General features: G+C 36.8%; 1 protein-coding gene across 3 annotated transcripts in view; it reads right to left on the bottom strand.

Annotated features, from left to right (window-relative positions):
• The window catches only part of ZNHIT6 (zinc finger HIT-type containing 6), a 62,483-nt gene that overhangs the window by 17,139 nt on the left and 24,183 nt on the right, over positions 1–21,161 (bottom strand). For 2 of the 3 annotated variants that reach the window (XM_060400598.1, XM_004002152.6), the window contains exons 6-8: positions 9,355–9,423; positions 8,239–8,319; positions 6,316–6,393 (exon numbers count right to left, since the gene is read on the bottom strand). In XM_060400598.1, coding sequence (XP_060256581.1) covers positions 6,316–6,393; positions 8,239–8,319; positions 9,355–9,423 — 228 coding nt within the window. The remainder of the gene's footprint in view (positions 1–6,315; positions 6,394–8,238; positions 8,320–9,354; positions 9,424–21,161) is intronic. The other variant, XM_012175101.5, reaches the window with a different exon arrangement.

Consider the following 21,161-nt stretch of genomic DNA (forward strand, 5'->3'; position numbering starts at 1 on the left):
GTGTAAGATTGACTAAACCCAAAACTCTGAAGGAGGGCTGAAAATCAACATTTTCATCTGTCCTAGATAATTATGATGGACACCGAAATCTGAGAAGCAATGTTCTGAGAAAAGAAACACAGGCTAAATAATCAGTTGTAGAGATGCTTATGCTAAGTGAGCAAAATCAGCCAGTAGGTGTCTGCTGCTGCTGCTAAGTCGCTTCAGTCGTTTCCGACTCTGTGTGACCCCATAGACGGCAGCCCACCAGGCTTCCCTGTCCCTGGGATTCTCCAGGCAAGAACGCTGGAGTGGGTTGCCATTTCCTTATCCAATGAATGAAAGTGAAAAGTGAAAGTGAAGTCGCTCAGTCGTGTCTGACTCTTAGCAACCCCATGGACTGCAGCCTACCAGGCTCCTCCGTCCATGGATTTTCCAGGCAAGAGTGCTGGAGTGGGGTGTCATTGCCTTGTCCAGTAGGTGTCTGGGCGAGGTGAAAAGCAAGGAGAGACCTGGAGGAGGTGACACAGGCAGGAGACCAGGCTCTCAGAATCGACAAAGTCTGAGAGGTGGTGCCTTGCAGGCAGAATTCAGAGTCTAGGAAGTCAGAAGCTGAGCAAGTAACCTGAGCTGGGGGGTCACTCTGCTTTACGGTAGAAGTGGGCGGGAGGAGGTCTTTGCTTGCTGGTGGGTGGGTGTTAGTGAAAATAAAAAAGAAGTCAGGAGGGTCTCACTTGAGGCCTTTATGGAGGCAAAACCGATTTCTCTAAAAGGGCATAGGAGAAAGTAACCTCTTAACCTCTTAACTTCACAGTAAATGATTTTTAAATATTTCAAGTTACAGATCCAAAGAAAGTAAAGTAACTTTAGTTTTTTATTTAAAAAACATCCTCTCAGCATGGAAATAAAATCATCCAAGAGAAACAGGTCATTCTTTTGCTGGTTGCTTTTTTGCTTAAAAAAAAAAAAAAAGTGTTCCAAAATTATTAGCTACAACCAACAACCAGCATAGTAGGAAACAACTAATAGAATCTGTTCAGGTACAATAGGTAGTCCCCACAAAAGAGTAATAATGTCTTTGTGACGTTCATGAAATCAAAGCTTAGACAATATTTTAATTTGGTCTGGGTTTAAAGTCTCAACTCCTGGCTCTATATGCTGATTTTTGCAAGTAGAGTGAAGACAACTGGTCTGTGCACCGATCAAAAACTGACATGCAAAGATGCCCATGTTTTCTGCTATGCCATATTATTAAATACAAATCTATTATAACATTTATCACATACCTATCTCCATTCCTCAACTGTGAGCATCTTGAGGGCTAGTCTTTTAGATGTCTATGTGTTCCTAAGGCTTAGCACTGTGCTGGCATATGGAAGGGACTCAATGAACATTAACTGAATAAATGAAAAATAAAGACTTGATCAATCTTAACCTATTGATACTTCAGGTCAAGGTTACATATCAAAAAGCCTGTTCTCTGAACAAGTGCTTTTTCTAAAGAAACTTTACATTATACTTGGCAGTTGTTTTAATAATCTATCTTTCTCTCTCATTTTAGAGAACTGAGAATTGCAGCACGCAGGAATTGGCACACAGTCAGCAGGCCAAATTCTGTCCATCGTCTGTTTTTGTAAATAAGGTCTTACAGTCATACCCAGACAGTAATTTATGTCCTGTCTACAGCTGTTTATGTGCTACTGTGGCAGCTTGACAACTGCAACTGTACTGTCTGGCCACTCGCAAAAAAAGCTGTCCGAACCCCGCTTTAAAGTGGTATCAACGCCTAGCACATAGCAGGCACACATATATTTAAATGAATTAGTATACTACCTACTGGGTCTTCCCTCATGGCTCAGTTGGTAAAGAATCTGCCCGCAATGCAGGAGACCTAGGTTCGATTCCTGGGTTGGGAGGATCCCTGGAGAAGGAAATGGCAACCCATTCCAGTATTCTTGCCTGGAGAATCCCATGGACAGAGGGGTCTGGCAGGCTACAGTTCCTGGAGTCACAAGAGTCAGACACGACTGTGGAACTAAACCACCACCACACTACTTATTGAAAGAGTTAAGACTGAATTCCTACTATGGGAAAGTCACTGACTCAGCACTGTCAGGAATATAAAAATGAAGATGCATATGGCAGCCACTGTTTTCAAAAGGGAGTTTATCACTATACGGGATGTTTCATTGAGATAAATATAAGACAGGGATGCAGGAATCTATGAGAAGCTTTTGATGCTCAAAGGATATAGAAATAGGGAGCTTAGTAATAAGGGATTAATACAGAAAGGCCATTCTTTTTGAAAGTAATGACTGAGAAAATGATGACACTTCTACTTGAAACTCAATGTGCCTTAACCCTCTCCAGACCTTATCTCCATCTCTCAGAAGACAGATCCACACCAGGCACCCCAGTCAACTTTGCTTCATGTCTATTTTCTTCATTACAACAAAACTGTACCCTACTCAGTCTTATATAAACCCCAATTTTTGTAATTTATAGGCCAAGGATAGTAAATGTGCTTAATTAATGGCTTTTGAGTAAATCTGAAAAGAATGCATCCCACAACAGCTTAAATCACATTGTTATCAAAATCAGGATCTTATATGAACATCAAAGCAGCAACAAAGTAAACATAAAACAATAGAAAATGCATCTGAATTTCTTTATGGAAAATAAATGATTCTTTATGGAAAGTAAATAGTAAAATATAGGTCTAAAATTTAATAGTTTTGAAAAATTACAACTGAATGAACAACATCAAAGCTGGGAGTATTCTAACTTATTTTGTCAACAAGTTAGCAGCAATATAATGACTGCCTCTGATGGTGCCTAGTATTACTGTCATAGCCTTTTCTGCTTCAAAACACTCATTTATTCTCTGAAAACAGAAACATGGTGAGAAATGATGTGCAAGAGAGTATCTTACATGAATTCTCCTCCATTGGGAACATGAGCTCCACAGAGTCAAGAATGGTTTTCCTTGCTGCTATCAGTTTAATGTTTATAACACCTGGGCCACAATGGGTACTCACTAAGTGTCTGCTGGATGAATGAATGGATTTACTTAAGCAGACATACTTACATTTATAGTGAGTGAGTGAAAGTCGCTCAGTCACGTCTGACTCTTTGCCACCCTATGGACTATACAGCCCATGAAATTCTCCAGGCTAGAATACTGGAGTGGGTAGCCTTTTCCTTCTCCAGGGGATGTTCCCAACCCAGGGATGGAACTCAGGTTAGGTGGATTCTTTACCAACCGAGCTACAAGGGAAGCCCACTTACTTTTATAAGAAGATACAAATTCAATCCTGTGTATTCTGGAAAGAAAACGCCTAAAGAGCAACAAATTCCTTAGGGTGAGATACACATTCTATGATCACCTCAATCTAAACATAGAAGTTGAATAAAGTAAAGCTAAAGCATGGGAAAATTTAAGATTGCTCTAGCTGATCAGTTACATAATGGGACAATTGTGATAAACCCTCCAAGAATGAAAAACACAACCAGTGGAAATCACCAATACCAAGTATTTGGTCAAAAGACTACTCTGAAGTTACTGGAGTGCTATAAATCGTATGATATATTTAAAATCAGAAAGCCACAAGAAAAATATGTTTCAACCTTCTAAGCGCTTTTCAGGAAATAATAAAACCCTCCTTATCTTAAATTAGAAGTCTGCATTTTATAACCTATAATAATCTTACTTAGATGTTCTCTGAATGTACTTTCCTTTAATGGTGTAACTGTAATTAAGTATACAATGAAGTGTAAATGCTCATCTTAGCCTATCTATGAATGTATAATCTGAAGAATACAGGTTTAAAAATCTTTAATAAAAAAAATACTTCTAAATGTATCTCCATAGTATCAAATATCATTATTCATGATTCAGTTCAGTTCAGTTGTTCAGTCATGTCTGACTCTTTGCGACCCCATGAACTGCAGCACGCCAGGCCTCCCTGTCCATCACCAACTCCCGGAGTTCACTCAAACTCATGTCCATCGAGTTGGTGATGCCATCCAGCCATCTCATCCTCTGTTGTCCCCTTCTCCTCCTATCCCCAATCCCTCCCAGCATCAGAGTCTTTTCCAATGAGTCAATTCTTGGCATGGAAGCTAATAAAACTGGGGAGTTTTGTAGAAATTAGGATAACTATACTTAAGGCTGACTTAACAGTCAAGATATAAGGATGTACCTTAGTCCAACATAGGTCCACCTTCAGGATAAAAGGTATCTCACTTAAGAGTTTCTAACATTATTATTGCCTTAAAGTGAAAAACATCACTTTATTATTTATTTATTTATTGATATATTTATAGTCAAATTACACAGCATGGCAATTTTTAAAAACAAAATTCTTAGACCTTGGTTGTAAGCTACTGCTTCCCCTTTTTGACGGCATTTTCATATATTATTGAGTTTAAGTAAACAACTCAAATGGAGAAATCTGGAAGACATGTTTTCCTACACAGATAAGGGAAAGCCAGAATGCTTTTCATGTTTCTCAGTTTGGCTTGGGTTTAGTATTCTCGGTATTCCTTAAAGTCGATACCACTCATCTTTTACTTTATTACTGTACCATTGTCTCCCCTCTGGGGATTAACAAGGCTAATACAAGGCTCAATAGAAGTCCTTTTTAGGTTTCTAAAGAAGGAAAGCCATAACGTAAAAGAAACTAAAGGCTCTTACAGGGGAATGGAGCCCAGAGAAGTTGAGTGTCTAGAATTAGGTCATCTGATCTTCACTGCAGTACAGTCCTTTGGCCTTTTTTGGTGAAGGTTTGTCCTCTTTGGTCCTTTGTTAAAATATAATCTACCAATTTCACTTGTATCTTCCTGTCTTGCTATGTTTGGATTTCTTTCTATGCAACTTCCTGTAAAGGTTTTACCAACTGCTCCCCTCTGGGTTGTGTCGTGTTCCAGGTATTTCTGTCACTCTCCGAGAAAACTCTGTCCTCTAGGACAAGCTGAGATCACCATTCCCATTCTCTCTTCACAGATTTACAGTATGTATTTCCAAGTCAAAAACGAACACTTACTTGTCTAGGCCTAAGCAGTCTATCCTATATTATAAACTTTGAACTATGCAGTATCTTACATTTACCTTACCTTTTATAATAGGTAAGGAATTAAAGGCATTTTGGTTTCCTTGAATTTTGGAAGGTGTTTTGTAAGAATACATTTATCTGTTGTAATAGTAGTAATAACAGCAATAGTAGCAATAGTAATAATAAAAAGCATGCACTTACCATGTGCTAATCGTTATCTCAGTCTCTCATGACAACCTGATTATAATTACCCCCAGTTTAGAGATGAGGAAACTAAGGCAGTTAGGCTATGTAATTTACTCAAGTTAATGTAATTAGAAACAGACTGAGCCAGGATTCAAACCCCGCTTTGTTTTCACAGCTTGGATGCTTAAATCTCTAAGCTATACAAGCATATGAGACCAATCATATTTAGACTGAAGTGAATCTAGTAGTTTTGTTAATGAAACAAAAGGGGGAAAGCATCACAGATCTTAAGAGATCAGTGTTCTGCAATTTAGTATAATGCACACATAACTGGCACTTATTAAGGACACACTGCAGGGACTCTCAAAGATCTGTCAACGTTGCCTGCTTCATCAATCCATTAAAGAAGGGACAGAGAGCCTACTGATATTGAAACTCTCAAATCACAAGGTTTGTTACAGCCTGGCTTTCTTCACGTTCTGTGTAGAGCTCTTTCCACTGTGATATAGTCTATGGTCAGTTTATCACATGAATTTTTTTATTCCTAAAGCAAAACCTGGAACACTGGAACTCTGTTGTATAGAATAGGCTTCCTCGGTGCCTCAGTAGTAAAGAATCTGCTTCAGTGCAGGAGATGCAAGAGACTTGGGTTTGATCTCTAGGTCAGGAAGATCCTTTAGAGTAGGAAATGGCAACCTACTCCAGTATTCTTGCCTAGGAAATTCCAAGAACAGAGGAACCTGATGGGCTATAGTTCATGGAGTTGTTAAATAGCTGGACATGACTGAGGATGCAAGCACAGACACCTGTACAGAATATTTATTGAAATAAGTTATAATGAAATTTGAAAACCTTTCAGTTGCACATGATGTTATTTCAAAATATTCTAACCAGGGTGATTTTTCAATTGCATTTATCCTATATTATGATGTGTGATTATCTAAAAATTTTAATTTGAAAGTTATTTTTAAAAGCCTAGGCTTTGCTGACAGCCAGATAATTAGTAAAATAACTAGCCACTTCCACTAAGCAAGCTACTTAGTTGTATTACAGAATTGGAAAACATTTAAAGAAATGGAAAGAGAAGCAACTTTACCTTACTAAATTTTGCTGCATATTTTCTACCTTCATTAAAATGCGGACCCCAGTCTGAGAGCAAATGTAGGCTTTCAACCTGAAATAAAACAGTCAGATTAAAGGAAGTAAAACTGCTTTTTAGTGTATTTTAAAACTGTGTCTATGGAAAACTAAGCATCTATAAATAGCTAAGTATAATACTTTAAATTTACCTATCCAAGCACAGAAAAAGGGTTAAAGATATTTTCTAACCACCAATCCAAATGTAAAAAAAATTACCCATCTTCTCTCTGCACAGATTAATCTTGCTAATCTATTTATTATTTTTTTAAAGTATCTAATTTGATGACAGGTATTTTGCCTCACTGTTAAATATATGACCAGTGATAACAATTAGATTATTCGTAGTAAGAGGAAAGGTTTCCCTGGTGGCTCAGTGGTAAAGAATCTGCCTGGTAAGCAGGAGATGCGGGTTTGATCCCTGGGTTGGGAAGATCCCCTGGAGAAGGAAATGGCAACCCACTTCAGTATTCTTGCCTGGGAAATCCCACAAGCACAAGTCTGGGGGGCTACAGTCCATGGGATCGCAGAGAGTCAGACATGAGCTGAATGACTAAACGACAACTACAGTAAAAAGAAAAGAAACATGGCAGCCGTCCCAAAAACACTGTGTGGATGTGACATAGATCGGGTTTGAGTCAACATTTTTTATGAAAAGTAAAAGAAGAGATTTAACTAGAACTGAATCAGATGCTTTAGAATTCACCCAATTTAAAATTTAAAACAACCAAGCATTACTATCTTAAGCAGGTATCACCTGGTGAAAAGAAACTCCTGCTCAGAAACACATTCCCGTACTAACAGTTTCCTTCTTTCAGTGCTGACGACTATGTGTAACATAGGACACACTGCAGGGACTCTCTTTAAAAGCAGTAGTAAAGCAGATTCTTTACTACTGAGGCACCGAGGAAGCCTATTCTATACAACAGAGTTCCAGTGTTCCAGGTTTTGCTTTAGGAATAAAAAAATTCATGTGATAAACTGACCATAGAATATATCACAGTGGAAAGAGCTCTACACAGAACATGAAGAAAGCCAGGCTGTAACAAACCTTGTGATTTGAGAGTTTTAATATCAGTAGGCTCTCTGTCCCTTCTTTAATGGATTGATGAAGCAGGCAACGTTCTGTACCAGGAACCTTATATACATAATTTTTTAAAAGCTTCATAACAACCCCATCTAGTAAACATCATCATTCTCATTTTATTGATGGAAAAAATTAAGGCCCAGAAATTTAGGTAAGTAAGTTAGCTCCTGATCACATAGCTAATAAGGGACAAAATTAGCTATTCTAAAGCAGATATTCATAACTGAATCTTTCCACTATGCTACGTTAACCATTTTTGTCCATGTATTTCTGGACAGGAGGCAGAACTATATTAGTTTTATGAAGACTTGGCTGAAACAGGATTTCCTGTCTTTAACTACCTGGAAACTCTAATTTTCAGAGTTTTGAGCTCAACTTTGAAAGGCAGTTTAGTTTAAGGGGTAAGAGTACAGACTCTGAATCCAGACCGCCTGAATTTGAATCCTAGTTTCCCTAATTATTAGCTCTATGAGGTCACTTAACCACTTTAAGGCTCAGTTTCTCCACCTGTAAAATGGATATAATGGCAATAATCTACTTTAAAGGGCTATTGTGAGGATTAAATGAATTAATACAAAGTGTTAAGTACTGTTATTTTTACTATAACTAAAATTCCCATCCAAAACATCACCTCTGACTGACAAAGCCTTGAGTGCACCCCAAGGAAATGGGACAGAAAGTAAACTGTGAAAATATCACATTCTAATAAAAACATGGCTTTATTTAAATATGCACATAATACACACCTCATTATGTAGAATAATGTCAGAAAGTTACAAGATTTTTGAAACATACCTTTGACGAATTACAGGATCAGACTTTTCAGGATCAATGTAAGGTCTTAGGATTTCATTAATAGTTTTATCATCTGGTACTCTTCCCAACAGAAACAAAAACAATATTTATTATTTATAATTTTCAACTAAAGGTATTAATTTAGAATTATTAAATATTGTGGCTTTAGAGAAAAAACTGAACATAGGCCTTTTATTCTAGTCTTGAAAAATATAACATCCTTTTAAGCAAAAACTACTTAGGAAAAAAGCTCATACATATTCATATACACTACTGTGCTACATATCCCTACCTGCAAAATATAAGTCCTTTCCCTGTTGTTAGTCAGTTATGCAACCTTAAATAATAAAGTTCTTCCCTAAAATTGATATGGCAATTACAAAGAGAGGACATTTATGCATAGTATGAATATATGCTAAAGATATTATTTAAAAGGCAACTTTAAAATTTTCTTAACCCAAGGAATCAAATAGCATACCACCATTCAAATTTTTAAATGGTATCTGAAAACGTTCATAATATGAAAAAAGTAGGATAAACAACCGTTATGTGAATTAATTCCAATTATGAGTATATGTATTATTCATGTCCAAAATAATGTATTTTCTGAGGACACATTGTGATGTTAACAGCAGTAATTTTATCACAGTAGAATTCGGGATTATTTTCATTTCCTGTATAACCACCTGCCTGAAGATGTTTGCTCCTGATTCAGCCCTCCTGATTCTTCCTATGCTGCTCTCCTTAACATCTGTCCCCATGTTGAAGTAAACACTATTGTGATTTCTGTGCTAATCACCTCCCTCAGAGTTTTACCATTACTATAGGTATTCCTAAAGAGTATACTTTTATTTTTTTCCATATTTACATACAAAAATCATACTTTATATTCGTCCTTAACTTGATTTTCTCACTCAACATTACTTTTGAGGTTCATCTACGTTGATATGTGTAATTGTAGTTGATTCTTTTTCAGTGGTGTGTAGCATTTCATTGTATGAATATACCATACTTAGTTATCCATTCTACTACTGACATCACATTTAACAGTTTATTTTAAATACGGAAACGTAATGAAAACAAGTAAATTCTGAATAGACAGTGGTGATACTATACCTTTTTTCTACATACACAGCTTGACTCTGAGGAAATTGAAGCTTTACATGCCAACAAAACTGTCGTTTTCTAAGAGAGAAAACAATCATGTGGGGGATAAAGGCAGACAACAGAAATATGAACACACAACTAACTTTCTAAATTTTTGTTTTCAGATAATAATTCTAGAAGTATTAGAGTTTAAAATTTTTTTCTACTAAAAGCTATTTTTTCTTTTCTAGAATGTTAGAGGCTATGTTTTTTAAACAATATACTTGCAAGAGGTTTTAAGAGGAAAAAATATTAAGCAGAACAGAAATTCCAAGGACTTTGCATTCTTGAATTAAAAGGCAGTTTCTCATAGTTCAAGGGCTTCTGAGATCAGTGAGCTACTACTTGAAGTTTACAAATAAATTTCCTCATGACTAAAAATAAAAAGCTGATGTCTCTGCCTGACTAGTCTGGAAATTAGGTGAATGAAGTATTGTCCAGTTGAGACCAGCTGGCTGCAGATACAATTCTGAGCCATGAGTACGTGCATTCAGTAGCAAAACAGGAGACAACAACTTGGTTGCTAAGCAGAAAGCACTCTGAGTTAGTTGGTTCGCTGTTAGTCTAAACTTTGGCTTGACACAGAATCAACTGTAACAATTCACTAAATGTGTGATTTTAGAAAAATGGCCATATGCTCTATCTATACATCAAAATTTGGAGACCATTCCTTTTTTTAAAAATTTAATGCTCAAAATATTCAATCCATTACAGAAATTTAAATGTCTTCACTACATGATCATTTTATACATGTTTTCCTTTCTTAGCAAATAAATTTCTAACAACCCACTGGCAAGTTTATTGCTAGCTGTACGTACAAGCAATGGTCAACATCTCCTATAAATCTATCCCTTAGCAGCATGGTCCTAAAATCTAAAATAATTTTTAATACTATCTGGTAGAATACCTCCCACCAAACATTTATATGATTTGGTCAATTTTTTGTGTGAAGACTAACATAAAATTAAGTAAAAATCCTTCTATTGATGTAAGTTATCACAGATTTGCTTATGGATGCTTTCTTCAGTAATAAGATAGTTTTGGGCACTAGGTAGAGAAAAACATATTGATGATGCTTGATAGTGCCACTTATGCAAGAAGCAATCATGTTAAATTTTTTTTTTATACATTTCAGTTGTAAAGCACCCCTTACTGATTTAAAGGTTGGATATCTAAAATCTCAGAGGAGAAAACTTAAAGAAAACAAACAAAAAAAAACCTGAACACAAACACAACAGTTACTGATTTTAAATAAAGAATTCTTCTAAAATGAAACACTTTGCAGTATTTGCTATTTGTGAAATAGGTAAGTATAGTATCAAGAGGCCAAGAGACACCACATTTCTTAGTATGAAGTAAAGCAATTTTTTAATCTCAATGCACAATATGGTTTCCTTCTAAATATATTTAACTTACAGAGGGAAGAGGAAAGATTACCAGCTTCTCATGTTTTGGAATTGTAAATCATAATCACGGCAATCATTGCTTGAGTAATTTCAATAACTATTTTCCTTTCTTAACATTCCTTGGATTCCAGATACCCTCAGAAAATACTTAACATTCCAAAAACAAAGACAGAAAAGTCCTTGGAAATAATTTTATTAGTTGTAGTTAACTAGTTGTGCTATATGGAAATCATTCATTACCATTTTATTATATATTGCTAAATTATGTCTATTATCCATTTATATTTGGCCTGAGTTCAAACATGAACAAATCTGAAAAGTGTATTTAGCTTAAAAACAAAAAGAGAATAAAAACATTCAACATACACATAGTCAACCAACTTGCATGTTGCCATATTTATATGCTTGAGATACTTTCTTCTAAGAAATGTAAGATTATAAATGTGGTTGATGAGTCTCTTCACTTTTCCTTGATCCAATTCCCTTCTCCTTAAGAGAAGTAATTACTATTCTGAGGTTGGGTATCTATTTTTGTTATTTATGGTTTTACATTTTTAATACATATATAAACATATCTATAAGGACTATTTTGTGTGATAGCAACACCTATTTCAATGTTATCATACACTAAATACCTCATGTCATGCTATTTATGTTATGCTTTGAAGACTTATGATGATACATGTAAATCAGTTCATTCATTTTAACCATTACACAGCATTCCGTTGCATGAAGAATGCCAAAATCTATTTATCGACTCTCTAGACATTTATGACTGCTTCCCATTTTTTACCACTTGTTCTTGTCCTTACATCACAGTAAAGAAAAAATAGAAGAATGGCCTCAGGGAAGGGGCTACCATCTACTTTTTCCGGTACATAGAACTTAAAGTTAACTTCACTGAAAAACTGCCTCTATGTTTTTACTCTATGATGGTATCAGGGGTATTTGTGAACAGTAATGCAGAGAGTGGACAAAGAGGTTCAAGAGTACTGTATAAAAAATTCCTGAAGTGAATGAGTTAATTAATTACCTCTGAAGTGGTTCTTTAGTGTTCCTGAAATTGATGCAGTCCTGACTAAGGCAATGAAATCTCTAAGTCTGAAAGAATTAACTTTGTTTTTCATTTTTCATACATATATAGAGTGATATGGGCTTCCCTGGTGGCTCAGACAGTAAACAATCTGCCTGCAATGCAAGAGACAGGGTTTGATCCCTGGGTCAGGAAGATCCCTTGGAGAAGGGAATGGCTACCCACTCCAGTATTCTTGCCTGGAGAATTCCACAGACAGAGGAGGCTGGTGGGCTACACTCCATGGGGTCGCAAAGAGTCAGACACAACAGAGTAACTGAATAGCAGCATATCACTATGTGAAAGTGAAAGGAGTCACTCAGTTGCGCCCGACTCTTTGTTACCCCATGGACTGCAGCCCACCACCAGGTTCCTCTGTCCAAGGGTTTTTTCCAGACAAGAATATTGGAGGGGACTGCCATTTCTTTCTCCAGGGGATCTTCCTGACCTAGGGATCAAACCCGCATCTCCTGCATTGCAGGCAGATTCTTTACTGCTGAGCCACCAGGGAAACCCATATAGTGATAAAAGTCCTACTTAAAAGAATACATACATCAAAATGAAAGGAGTCACTCAGTCGTGCCCGACCCTTTGTGACCCCATGGACTACAGCCCACCAGGTTCCTCTGTCCATGGGTTTTTTCCAGACAAGAATACTAGAGGGGACTGCCATTTCCTTCTCCAGGGGATCTTCCTGACCTAGGGATCAAACCCACATCTCCTGCATTGCAGGCAGATTCTTTACTGCTGAGCCACCAGGGAAGCCCGTAGAGTGATAAAAGTCCTACTTAAAAGAATACATACATCAAAATCCCAACAACATTATTTTTTGGGGGAACTGAGTCCCCGTCTCTTTTGTTTGTAAGTTTTCTGAAAGACTATTTTGTAAAAAGAAAAAAAAAGATTAAAATTAATAATGGTTCAGCGAGCATCTCCAGGCATACATACAATTGTTTCTGAATTTTGGGTTATTTTCTAAATATAGATTTCAAGATATAGCATCCTTAGGATAAAGCTGGGTTTCTCAACCTCAGCAGTGCTGACAATTTGGACCAGATAATTCTATTATGGTTCACGGTGGGGATACATCAACCTGTGCACTGCAAGATGTTTAGCACCAGGCCTCTCACCGTGAGGTGCCACTAGCAACACCCACTCCCTCAGTTGTGACAACTAAAAATGTTCCCAAACACTGCAAATGTCCTCTGGGAGGCAAAATCATGATTTTTGACAGCCACTGGGATAGAGGTTTAAATATTTATTATTGTTCTTAATGCATTAGGACTTCTATTCCCTCAATTCAACAAAATGCCTTCAATTATAAAGATGTCATTGTGTCCTTGCCATATGTATCAACATTCTCAAGGATGGAATTACTATACCCAGAATATTCTCAGCAACTTAGGCACCCTAAAGCACGACATTTGTAGTTCGATAATAGACCAGTGAAGTAATGGTGGCAATAATTAAATCTAATGTTCCCTTCTGGACAACCTGACAAGGTAGTAAAAACACTGGCTCATTCTCTGAGTGCCATGAAACTGAAGTAATCATTCATGCACAGCAAAGCCTTTTCTCCTCCTCTCCCAAATACACACACACATACACACACACTTTCTCTCTCTCACACACACACACACTTTCACTCTCTCTCTCTCTCTCTCTCACACACACACACACACACACACACACACACACACCATACATTCTCAATGTGGGAAGCATCACTCCCAAAAGGCTGAAAACTGGTTCTTAACAGGGTAAAAAAAAAATTAGTATAATGGTTTGTTTGTGGCTCTTTGGAGGGCTCCAGTACATAAACAGATAAATACGTGGTATCAAAACATCAGGGTGGGCAGGCAGGCAGCAATTTGAGGGAAAATGTTTAAAAAGGTTCCTTGGGAGGTGATAATGAGGAAAGACTGAGAAACACCTATGTGAACAAGTATTAAATGACAAAAATAATTATTATTTTACACTTGATTTTAGTGAGTTAACATAGGGCATTTATTCAACAACTCCTGCTTACTAGAAACTGTTGAGGTTCATTCTCTCCCACAGTTCCAAGACAGTAATATGTGGATGAAACACAAATTTGGGGCTGGGGAAGTACTGTATTTATATACTCAACTACTCTTCTGACTTCATGACTTTGTATTTAGAAGTATGAAGGATACGCCCCAAATTTTAACTACGGTTATTTCTTAACATTATGAAAGGACTTCATTCTTTCTTTGTGTGTCTGTATTAAATAAACTGTTGACATAATGACTGGCTATTTTTTATTATCAGAAAAATCAAAGATGCTTTCATGGGGAAGTCACAGAACACACAAGAATAATTTTAACATTCTTTTTAAACTTAAAGATATTTTACTCACTGACATATATACACTACCATATGTAAAACAGATTGCTAGTGGGAAGCTACTGTGTAACACAGGGAGCCCAGCCTGTGCTCTGCGAGGACCTAGATGGGTGAGATGGTGGGGGTGGGAGGGAGGCTCCAGAGGAAGAGAATATATATATGACTGATTCACGTTGCTATATGGCACAAACCATCACAACATTGTAAAGCAATTATCCTATTAAAAACAAATAAATAAAAGTGATGAATATTCAGGGGAAAATTCTCAAGTTTTTCCAAATAAAAAAATTTTATTATTAGAAGTCCTATTTTAAACTGTTTATCTCAGAAATTATTACTCAACCAGAACTAGGGTTCCTTATTTAATCTTCTGACAGCTTCAAAGCTTTGTGCCTCAAGAAATATGTTGCAACTAAGAGTAACATATGGAGACTGAATTCTAAGAACTAAGATTTCTAATACAAAGTTTAAATGCACGTGAACACTTTTGTTCCTTAAAAAAGTTGCCAATTCTCATTCCATTACATCACTGATTAACCAACATTTACTCAAAGAACACTTATGAGGGCTCGTTGGGTATTAGGGATGCAAAGAGACAGAGGGGATGAGCCCAAAGCAGCCTCTTTTTAAAAGGGCAGTGAATGAACCACCAACGCAATGTTTTTCCTTCCAAATCACTGTAAGAAGAGTATAGAGTCTCACATAAAAGAACTCTGTTCTTTATTGATACTGTACACAGAAAAGATATCCAATACATTGTAATGCACAGAGGCAGGAGAGGGGAGAGGTTAAGTGGACTCTGTTTGAATCCTACTCTTAACAAAATTTATTACTTCATGTGATCTTGAGAAAGAGACACATCTCCTCAACGCCTCAGCGTTCTCACAGTAAAACAGGGAGAACAATATTTATATCATAGGATTAGGTGAGTATATATAGGTCAAGCGCTCAGAATGCCACAACCAAAAACGTCAGTTACTGTTATTACTACTGTTATAATTTTACATTCAATTTAATGTCCTGTGCGTTATGAAGCTTAGAACAGAAATACTGGAGGTCTTCAACTTAGAATATTGTGCCACGAGTTTATAACCAAAATCTACTTTCATGGAATTCAGTGTTTATGAAACTGGATATGTGGGCTAATACCAGAGTGCAAAGGGCTCTGAACGTTCTGTCAAACAATACGGATTTTATTCTGATTAACGCACTACCAACAAAGGTTTTTAAAGAAGAGCAAAATGAAGGCTTAGAAGGAAGTCTATCATCCTGCTATTTAACTCTCCTAATAACTGTTTCTACGGTATATTCAGGCCATTAACTCTTCAACCCTTGTTTGCAGTTATTAAGGGAAGTATTTCCTACTATTGTGGAGAAGCTTGCTGATACAGTGCAGTTTAAATATGCCTGAAATTTTTACTTATGATTCATAAATACAGGTGACGTCTTGAGGTAAGTGAAAGCTAAATTTTCTACAAGTCTGGTCTTCAGACGACCATGTGTACGTGCGTGCTCAGTCACTTCAGTCGTGTCTGACTCTTCATGGCCCTATGGACTGTAGCCCGCCAGGCTTCTCTGTCCATGGAAGTCTCAGGCAAGAATACTGGAGTGGGTTGCCATGCCCTCTTCCAGGGGATCTTCCTGATCCAGGCATCCAACTCATACCATTCATTAACTCAGAAAAGTCTACAGGTTATGCAAACTACCAGTGAAGCCTTATACCAGAAAGCACTAGCTAGTAGCAACAGCAATAACAATAGTCATCCTTTGGTATCCTGGGGGAATTGGTTCAGTCCTCCCCTGCACCCTGCTGCACAGATACCAAAATTGAAGATGCTCAAGTCCTTTACATAAAATGTCTATCAGCATATAACCTACACACATCCTCCCAAATACTTTAAAATCATCTCTAGACTGCTTATAATATCTAACACAGTATAAATGCTATGTAAACAGTTGCTGGTATACAGCATATTCAAGTTTTGCTTTTTTGGAACCTTCCAAGATTTTCCGCAAATATTTTTAATCTGTGATTGATTAAATCTGTAGATGCAGAACTGGCAGATGCAGAGGGCTGACTAGTTTATTAAGTGCCTCCTGAATGCCAGGCATTGTTCTAAGTGTTTTATATGTATCAATTAATTAAATTCTTGCAATTCTATGGGATAAAGGCTACTATTTCATTTATAGGAGAGCACACTAAGGTAAAGACAAGTCAGGCACTCTTCCAACATTATTATTCTGCTGGAAAGTGGCAGAGCTGGGGTTTGAACACAGGCAGCACTTTAATTCTTAAGAGTTTAGGCTGCAATCTAGCATACTATTATGAACTTTCCAGAAATCAAAGTTCAATAACAAACCATGTATTTTTCTGTACTAATAACTCAAATGGATCTCAATTTTATTTTAAACACTTGCCTCCATATTTTAAAATCACTTTTAAGAGTTATCTTGGACATTCTGTTTCCTTGGCAATCCTTTACCTCCATTCTCCTTCCTAATCCATAATCAGATTTTGATGAATAGATCCCATCCCCATCTCTAGGAACACACACTTACTGTTTGGCTTAAGAAAGTCACATTTTATATTCTCCTGAACACAAGGTCTCAGGATTGGACAGATGACCTAGGTGGTCCAATCACAGTGAATTTCAGGTTTCCTGTTCAGTTACACTGGGAAACAAGCACTCCTAAATATGTTACCTAAACCATTGGAAGGATTTGGCAGACATCACAGAAAATACAATGAAGAATCATCAATAAATAAACTGGGTCTTTCATGATACAATTGAGTCACTGTACCTGAAGTCTATCCTACCTGTGGACATTCAGTTATGAAAGCCTATATAATAATACACCACATTTATAGCTCAAATTAGTTTGAACTGAATATTTTATTTCATGCAAATAAAGCATCTTGTTTCATACAAGAGATTACATTTTTCTTTCTAGGTTCCTTCTTGCATTTCTAAGCCATAATGAAGATAGATTAATCAATATATTGTCAACTGCTATAAAATTTGGAAACAGAAAATAACACCCAATGGAATATCAGGAAAAAGGAATTTTATTCCACTGTGGATTATAAAATCTAAGCAGAAAAGAAAACCTACAAAAATGTGAAACCCTTCAATAATAAATAAATGCACATAATCCTTCACTCACAGGCATTTTATCTTTTGAAATTTAAATTTTTGTCTTTTAAATTTAAAGCCTCAAAAATAAACATAACTATCTTCATAAAAATAACCCATCTATTTTGTTAGGATTGGTACCATAGTAAATGTTTTTGGAAGAGTGAATGCAAAGGGTTACTGGAACTGGGGAGAATGAAAACCGTAATTTTATGCCTCACATCATTATGAAATACTTTGAGAAGTTCCAGTTATATTTTGCTCTTTTAAAAACCAGTTTCACTACTGGTAATACTTGATAATAATAGGAAACAGGTTAACCTATTTGTGGAGTATGTGCTAGACAGTATATTAAGAAAACGGATATAGTAGGTAAAGATCAAAATGAAAAAAAGTACATTTTGCTTCAAATAACTAATATATATTCGAACACTTAATAAGGCAGTTCTCCACCGGGAGTGGCACCAACCTCATTTGGAAGCGGCTAGGCAGTTTTGATTGTTCCAAGACTGGGGAGCACTTTAGGTATTTAGTGGGCAGGGACCAGAAATGCCAACCTTCCTGTAATGCACACGAAAGTGCCACACAACAGAAACTGTCCTGTTCAAAATGTCAACAGAGCCCTTACCAAGAAACTCTAGAATACAGAAAGGAGAACAGATACATGCATACCAAAAACGGAACACCAGCACTAAATGCAGGCATCTGTTTTACATTAACTTTGGAGAAAATATGTACCATAGGAACCCTGGCAAAGGAGACATAATGGAGAGGATGAGCTACCATGTGTACTTCACAGATGTCTAGGGAACAGGAAAGGGGAAGGCATTCGAGGATTAATAATATAACCACTCTGGGTACCTTTAGTTGAACACACTAGGAAATCAGGTGGGGACATATCTGAAAATCTACTGTTTAGTATGGATCCCAATCCTTAGAGGAACAGGAGCATACTGCTTCAAGTAAGAAATATTTGGAAGAGATATTTCCAACTGCTGAAAAGTAGCAATTTCAAATGGGGGGTGGGTAGGGAGGGATAAAGGAAGGTAATTTTAGGTCACAGAAAAGAATAAAACACTTGAGACCTTCAGACAGTCCAAAGCTGGTGAGGTGACAAATTTCACCTACTGGCAATTCTGCCTGTGACTAGTACAGGTATCTTGGAGCTAATGACTCCTGTGGGCACAGAAGCAGTAAAGGATTCTGAGCAGGTGACCATAAACACACGCTTTTAGAAGATGGATTGGCATCAATGTATAAGAGTGACTGAAGTAAGGAGACACTGAAGGTACGGAGAGTTCCTTAGAGGTTCCCCCATAAGCCCAGGTGAGGCAACATGGGCCTGCCTGGGAGAAGATGATAGCTGCTGGATGCTACAGATGATAGATGCTACAGTGAAGGAAGTGGAAAGGTACTCATTCCTGAGATGACCAAGCAGACTCGATGACTGAGGACAGACTTTCCTAACTGAACCAATACGGGGACCATAACATCATCAACAATGTTTGGTTTCCACTTGCGTGAATGCTGCCTGTTGCCGTGGAAAGGTACACCCTCTCTGATGCTGTGGAGTAAAAACTTCCTTACCACTGTCTACATGGCCCCAGTAAGGAAATACCTGATTAACCGAAGAACCATTAGAAAAACAGTGTGAAAGAATAGAGGCAGTAAGTCCTTATTGTTGCTTTGAAATTCTTCCATCAAACTCTTATCAGTTATGGGAAAGCACCACAGAGCTAACCATGTTCAATTAGTTAACAAGTTTGCACTGAAAACCTACTACGTCATATTCTCTAACCCACCTCTCTCATCATCTAATCCATCTCTCTCTCTCATTAGACCATAACTGCTAAATCCATTATTTCATTTTCTTTTGTTCTTTTCTTAAGTCAGTTTGCAGCAAGGTAAAAACCTATACTACTTATAAAACACCATGCCCAAAACGAAACAAAAAGCTCAAACCCACAAAAACAAAACCAAAAACCTATCCTTTAAGAAATGTATTGCCATATAATTGTTGAAGGAAAAAAGTGCTACTGATGTTAATACAGTGATGGATAGGTATATCACTGCAATAAAATTTGAATGTTATAATTTTATTCAAAAAGTAATGAAAAATAATTTTACTGAAGCGTAGTTGATTTAGAATGTTTTGCCAATCGTTGCTATACAGCAAAGTGACTTAATTATACACATTTAGACGTTTTTACAAAAAGTAATTTTAAGACTCTGTAAAAGGTTATTTCTTTACAAGAGAGACATCTAGTGGCTAGCTTCTAAAACAGGACTGGAGCTCAAATATCAATTCATACTGCTGTTTAACAATGGACACACTTCTACTATCTAAACACTCTAAGTTTAAGACAGACCCATAGACAGAGAGCCTAAGAACTCTGAGCCAAAGTAAGATAGCAACTCAGTTCTAAGTTGACAGTGGTAAAGGAATGAAGATAGACTGGGATGCTTAGAACTGAGGGTCAGGGTCATGCGGAGATAAACTGCCAGAAGAGGAAGGTCAAAAGCTGGGTCCACTCCTAGGGAATAAGAGGTTAGACCACACAAGAGAGCATATGCCTGGAGATAAGGTAAATATATTACTGGGGAGGAGTCCTCAGTCCAATTCTTTTTTTCCAAATGATAACTCAAAATATATTGCTCCTCACTGCTGAATCCTCAGCTCAGACCCTAATAGCCCAGGAAAATAAAATAAGGAACTTAGGCAACCAAATGAGATGTTATTCAAACACAATCAAGATAATCTCTAGGTTTGCTACCCATGGCTTCCTTTAAAAGAAAAAATAAAAAACTAAAATACAACTGAAAAGATGAAGCCATGGATAAAAACATGGAATTTTATCTGAGTATCAGAATACTTTCTGAAGACTATAACTACAACTCAAAATGTATAATGGTCCTACCACATTTATCAATTTTTAAAAAATTATCATTTAAAAAATTCATTTATTCTTAAAATAAATATAACATGCACAGTCTAAAATTCAAAAAAGGTACAAAAGGGCACATAATTCCCACTCCTGTCCTCTACATAGTTCCCCTCCCTTAAGATAACTACTATTAATAGCTTATAACATAAGAAGAGATATTATATTAACCTTTACTTTTCACACAGTGGCAGAAAATGGTAGTATATCATGAATGTAGTTCTGTATCTGCCTTTATTCACTTAGTATTTCTGGCAACCACTCCATATTCATACATTTAGAGTTGCTGAATTTTTTTCCCATTATAAAGGCACACCATAATTCACTTAAGTAGTCCACTATTGATGGGTATTTAGATTCATACTACTCTCTTACTATCAAAACACTGCACTGAATATCTTTGTACATATTTAATTTTCCACACATATGATTATATGTGCCAGATACATTTCTAAGAGTAGCACTGTTCAGTGAACAAGTCATTATCATGCCTTCCTGATCCATCTCTCTTCAACAACTGAAGTTCCCTTCGTTCAGGGCCACTACTTATTTCAAGCCATTAGTGCAAAATGGTAAAGAAGATCATCTGAAAATCCTCTCAAAGCACGCAATAAGAAATCCTGGACAAATACAGCAAACATATTGAGCTCATCAAAAAGTAAGAAAAATCTTCAGGAGCCAAAAGGAAGCAGGAACTAAAAACCATAATGGAATGAGGAAACTACACTGCTCTGGAGGCCTCTGCCTCTGAGTAACCAAGAGGCTTAGTAATTAAAAGGCTTATGTTTCAACAGCCACTGGGTAACATGAGACAAGATAATGGTATCACATAAGGCGAAGACCTTAAATTGAGACC

This window comes from Ovis aries, chromosome 1 (genome assembly GCF_016772045.2).
Source record: "Ovis aries strain OAR_USU_Benz2616 breed Rambouillet chromosome 1, ARS-UI_Ramb_v3.0, whole genome shotgun sequence".
In the NCBI taxonomy this organism is placed as follows: domain Eukaryota; kingdom Metazoa; phylum Chordata; class Mammalia; order Artiodactyla; family Bovidae; genus Ovis; species Ovis aries.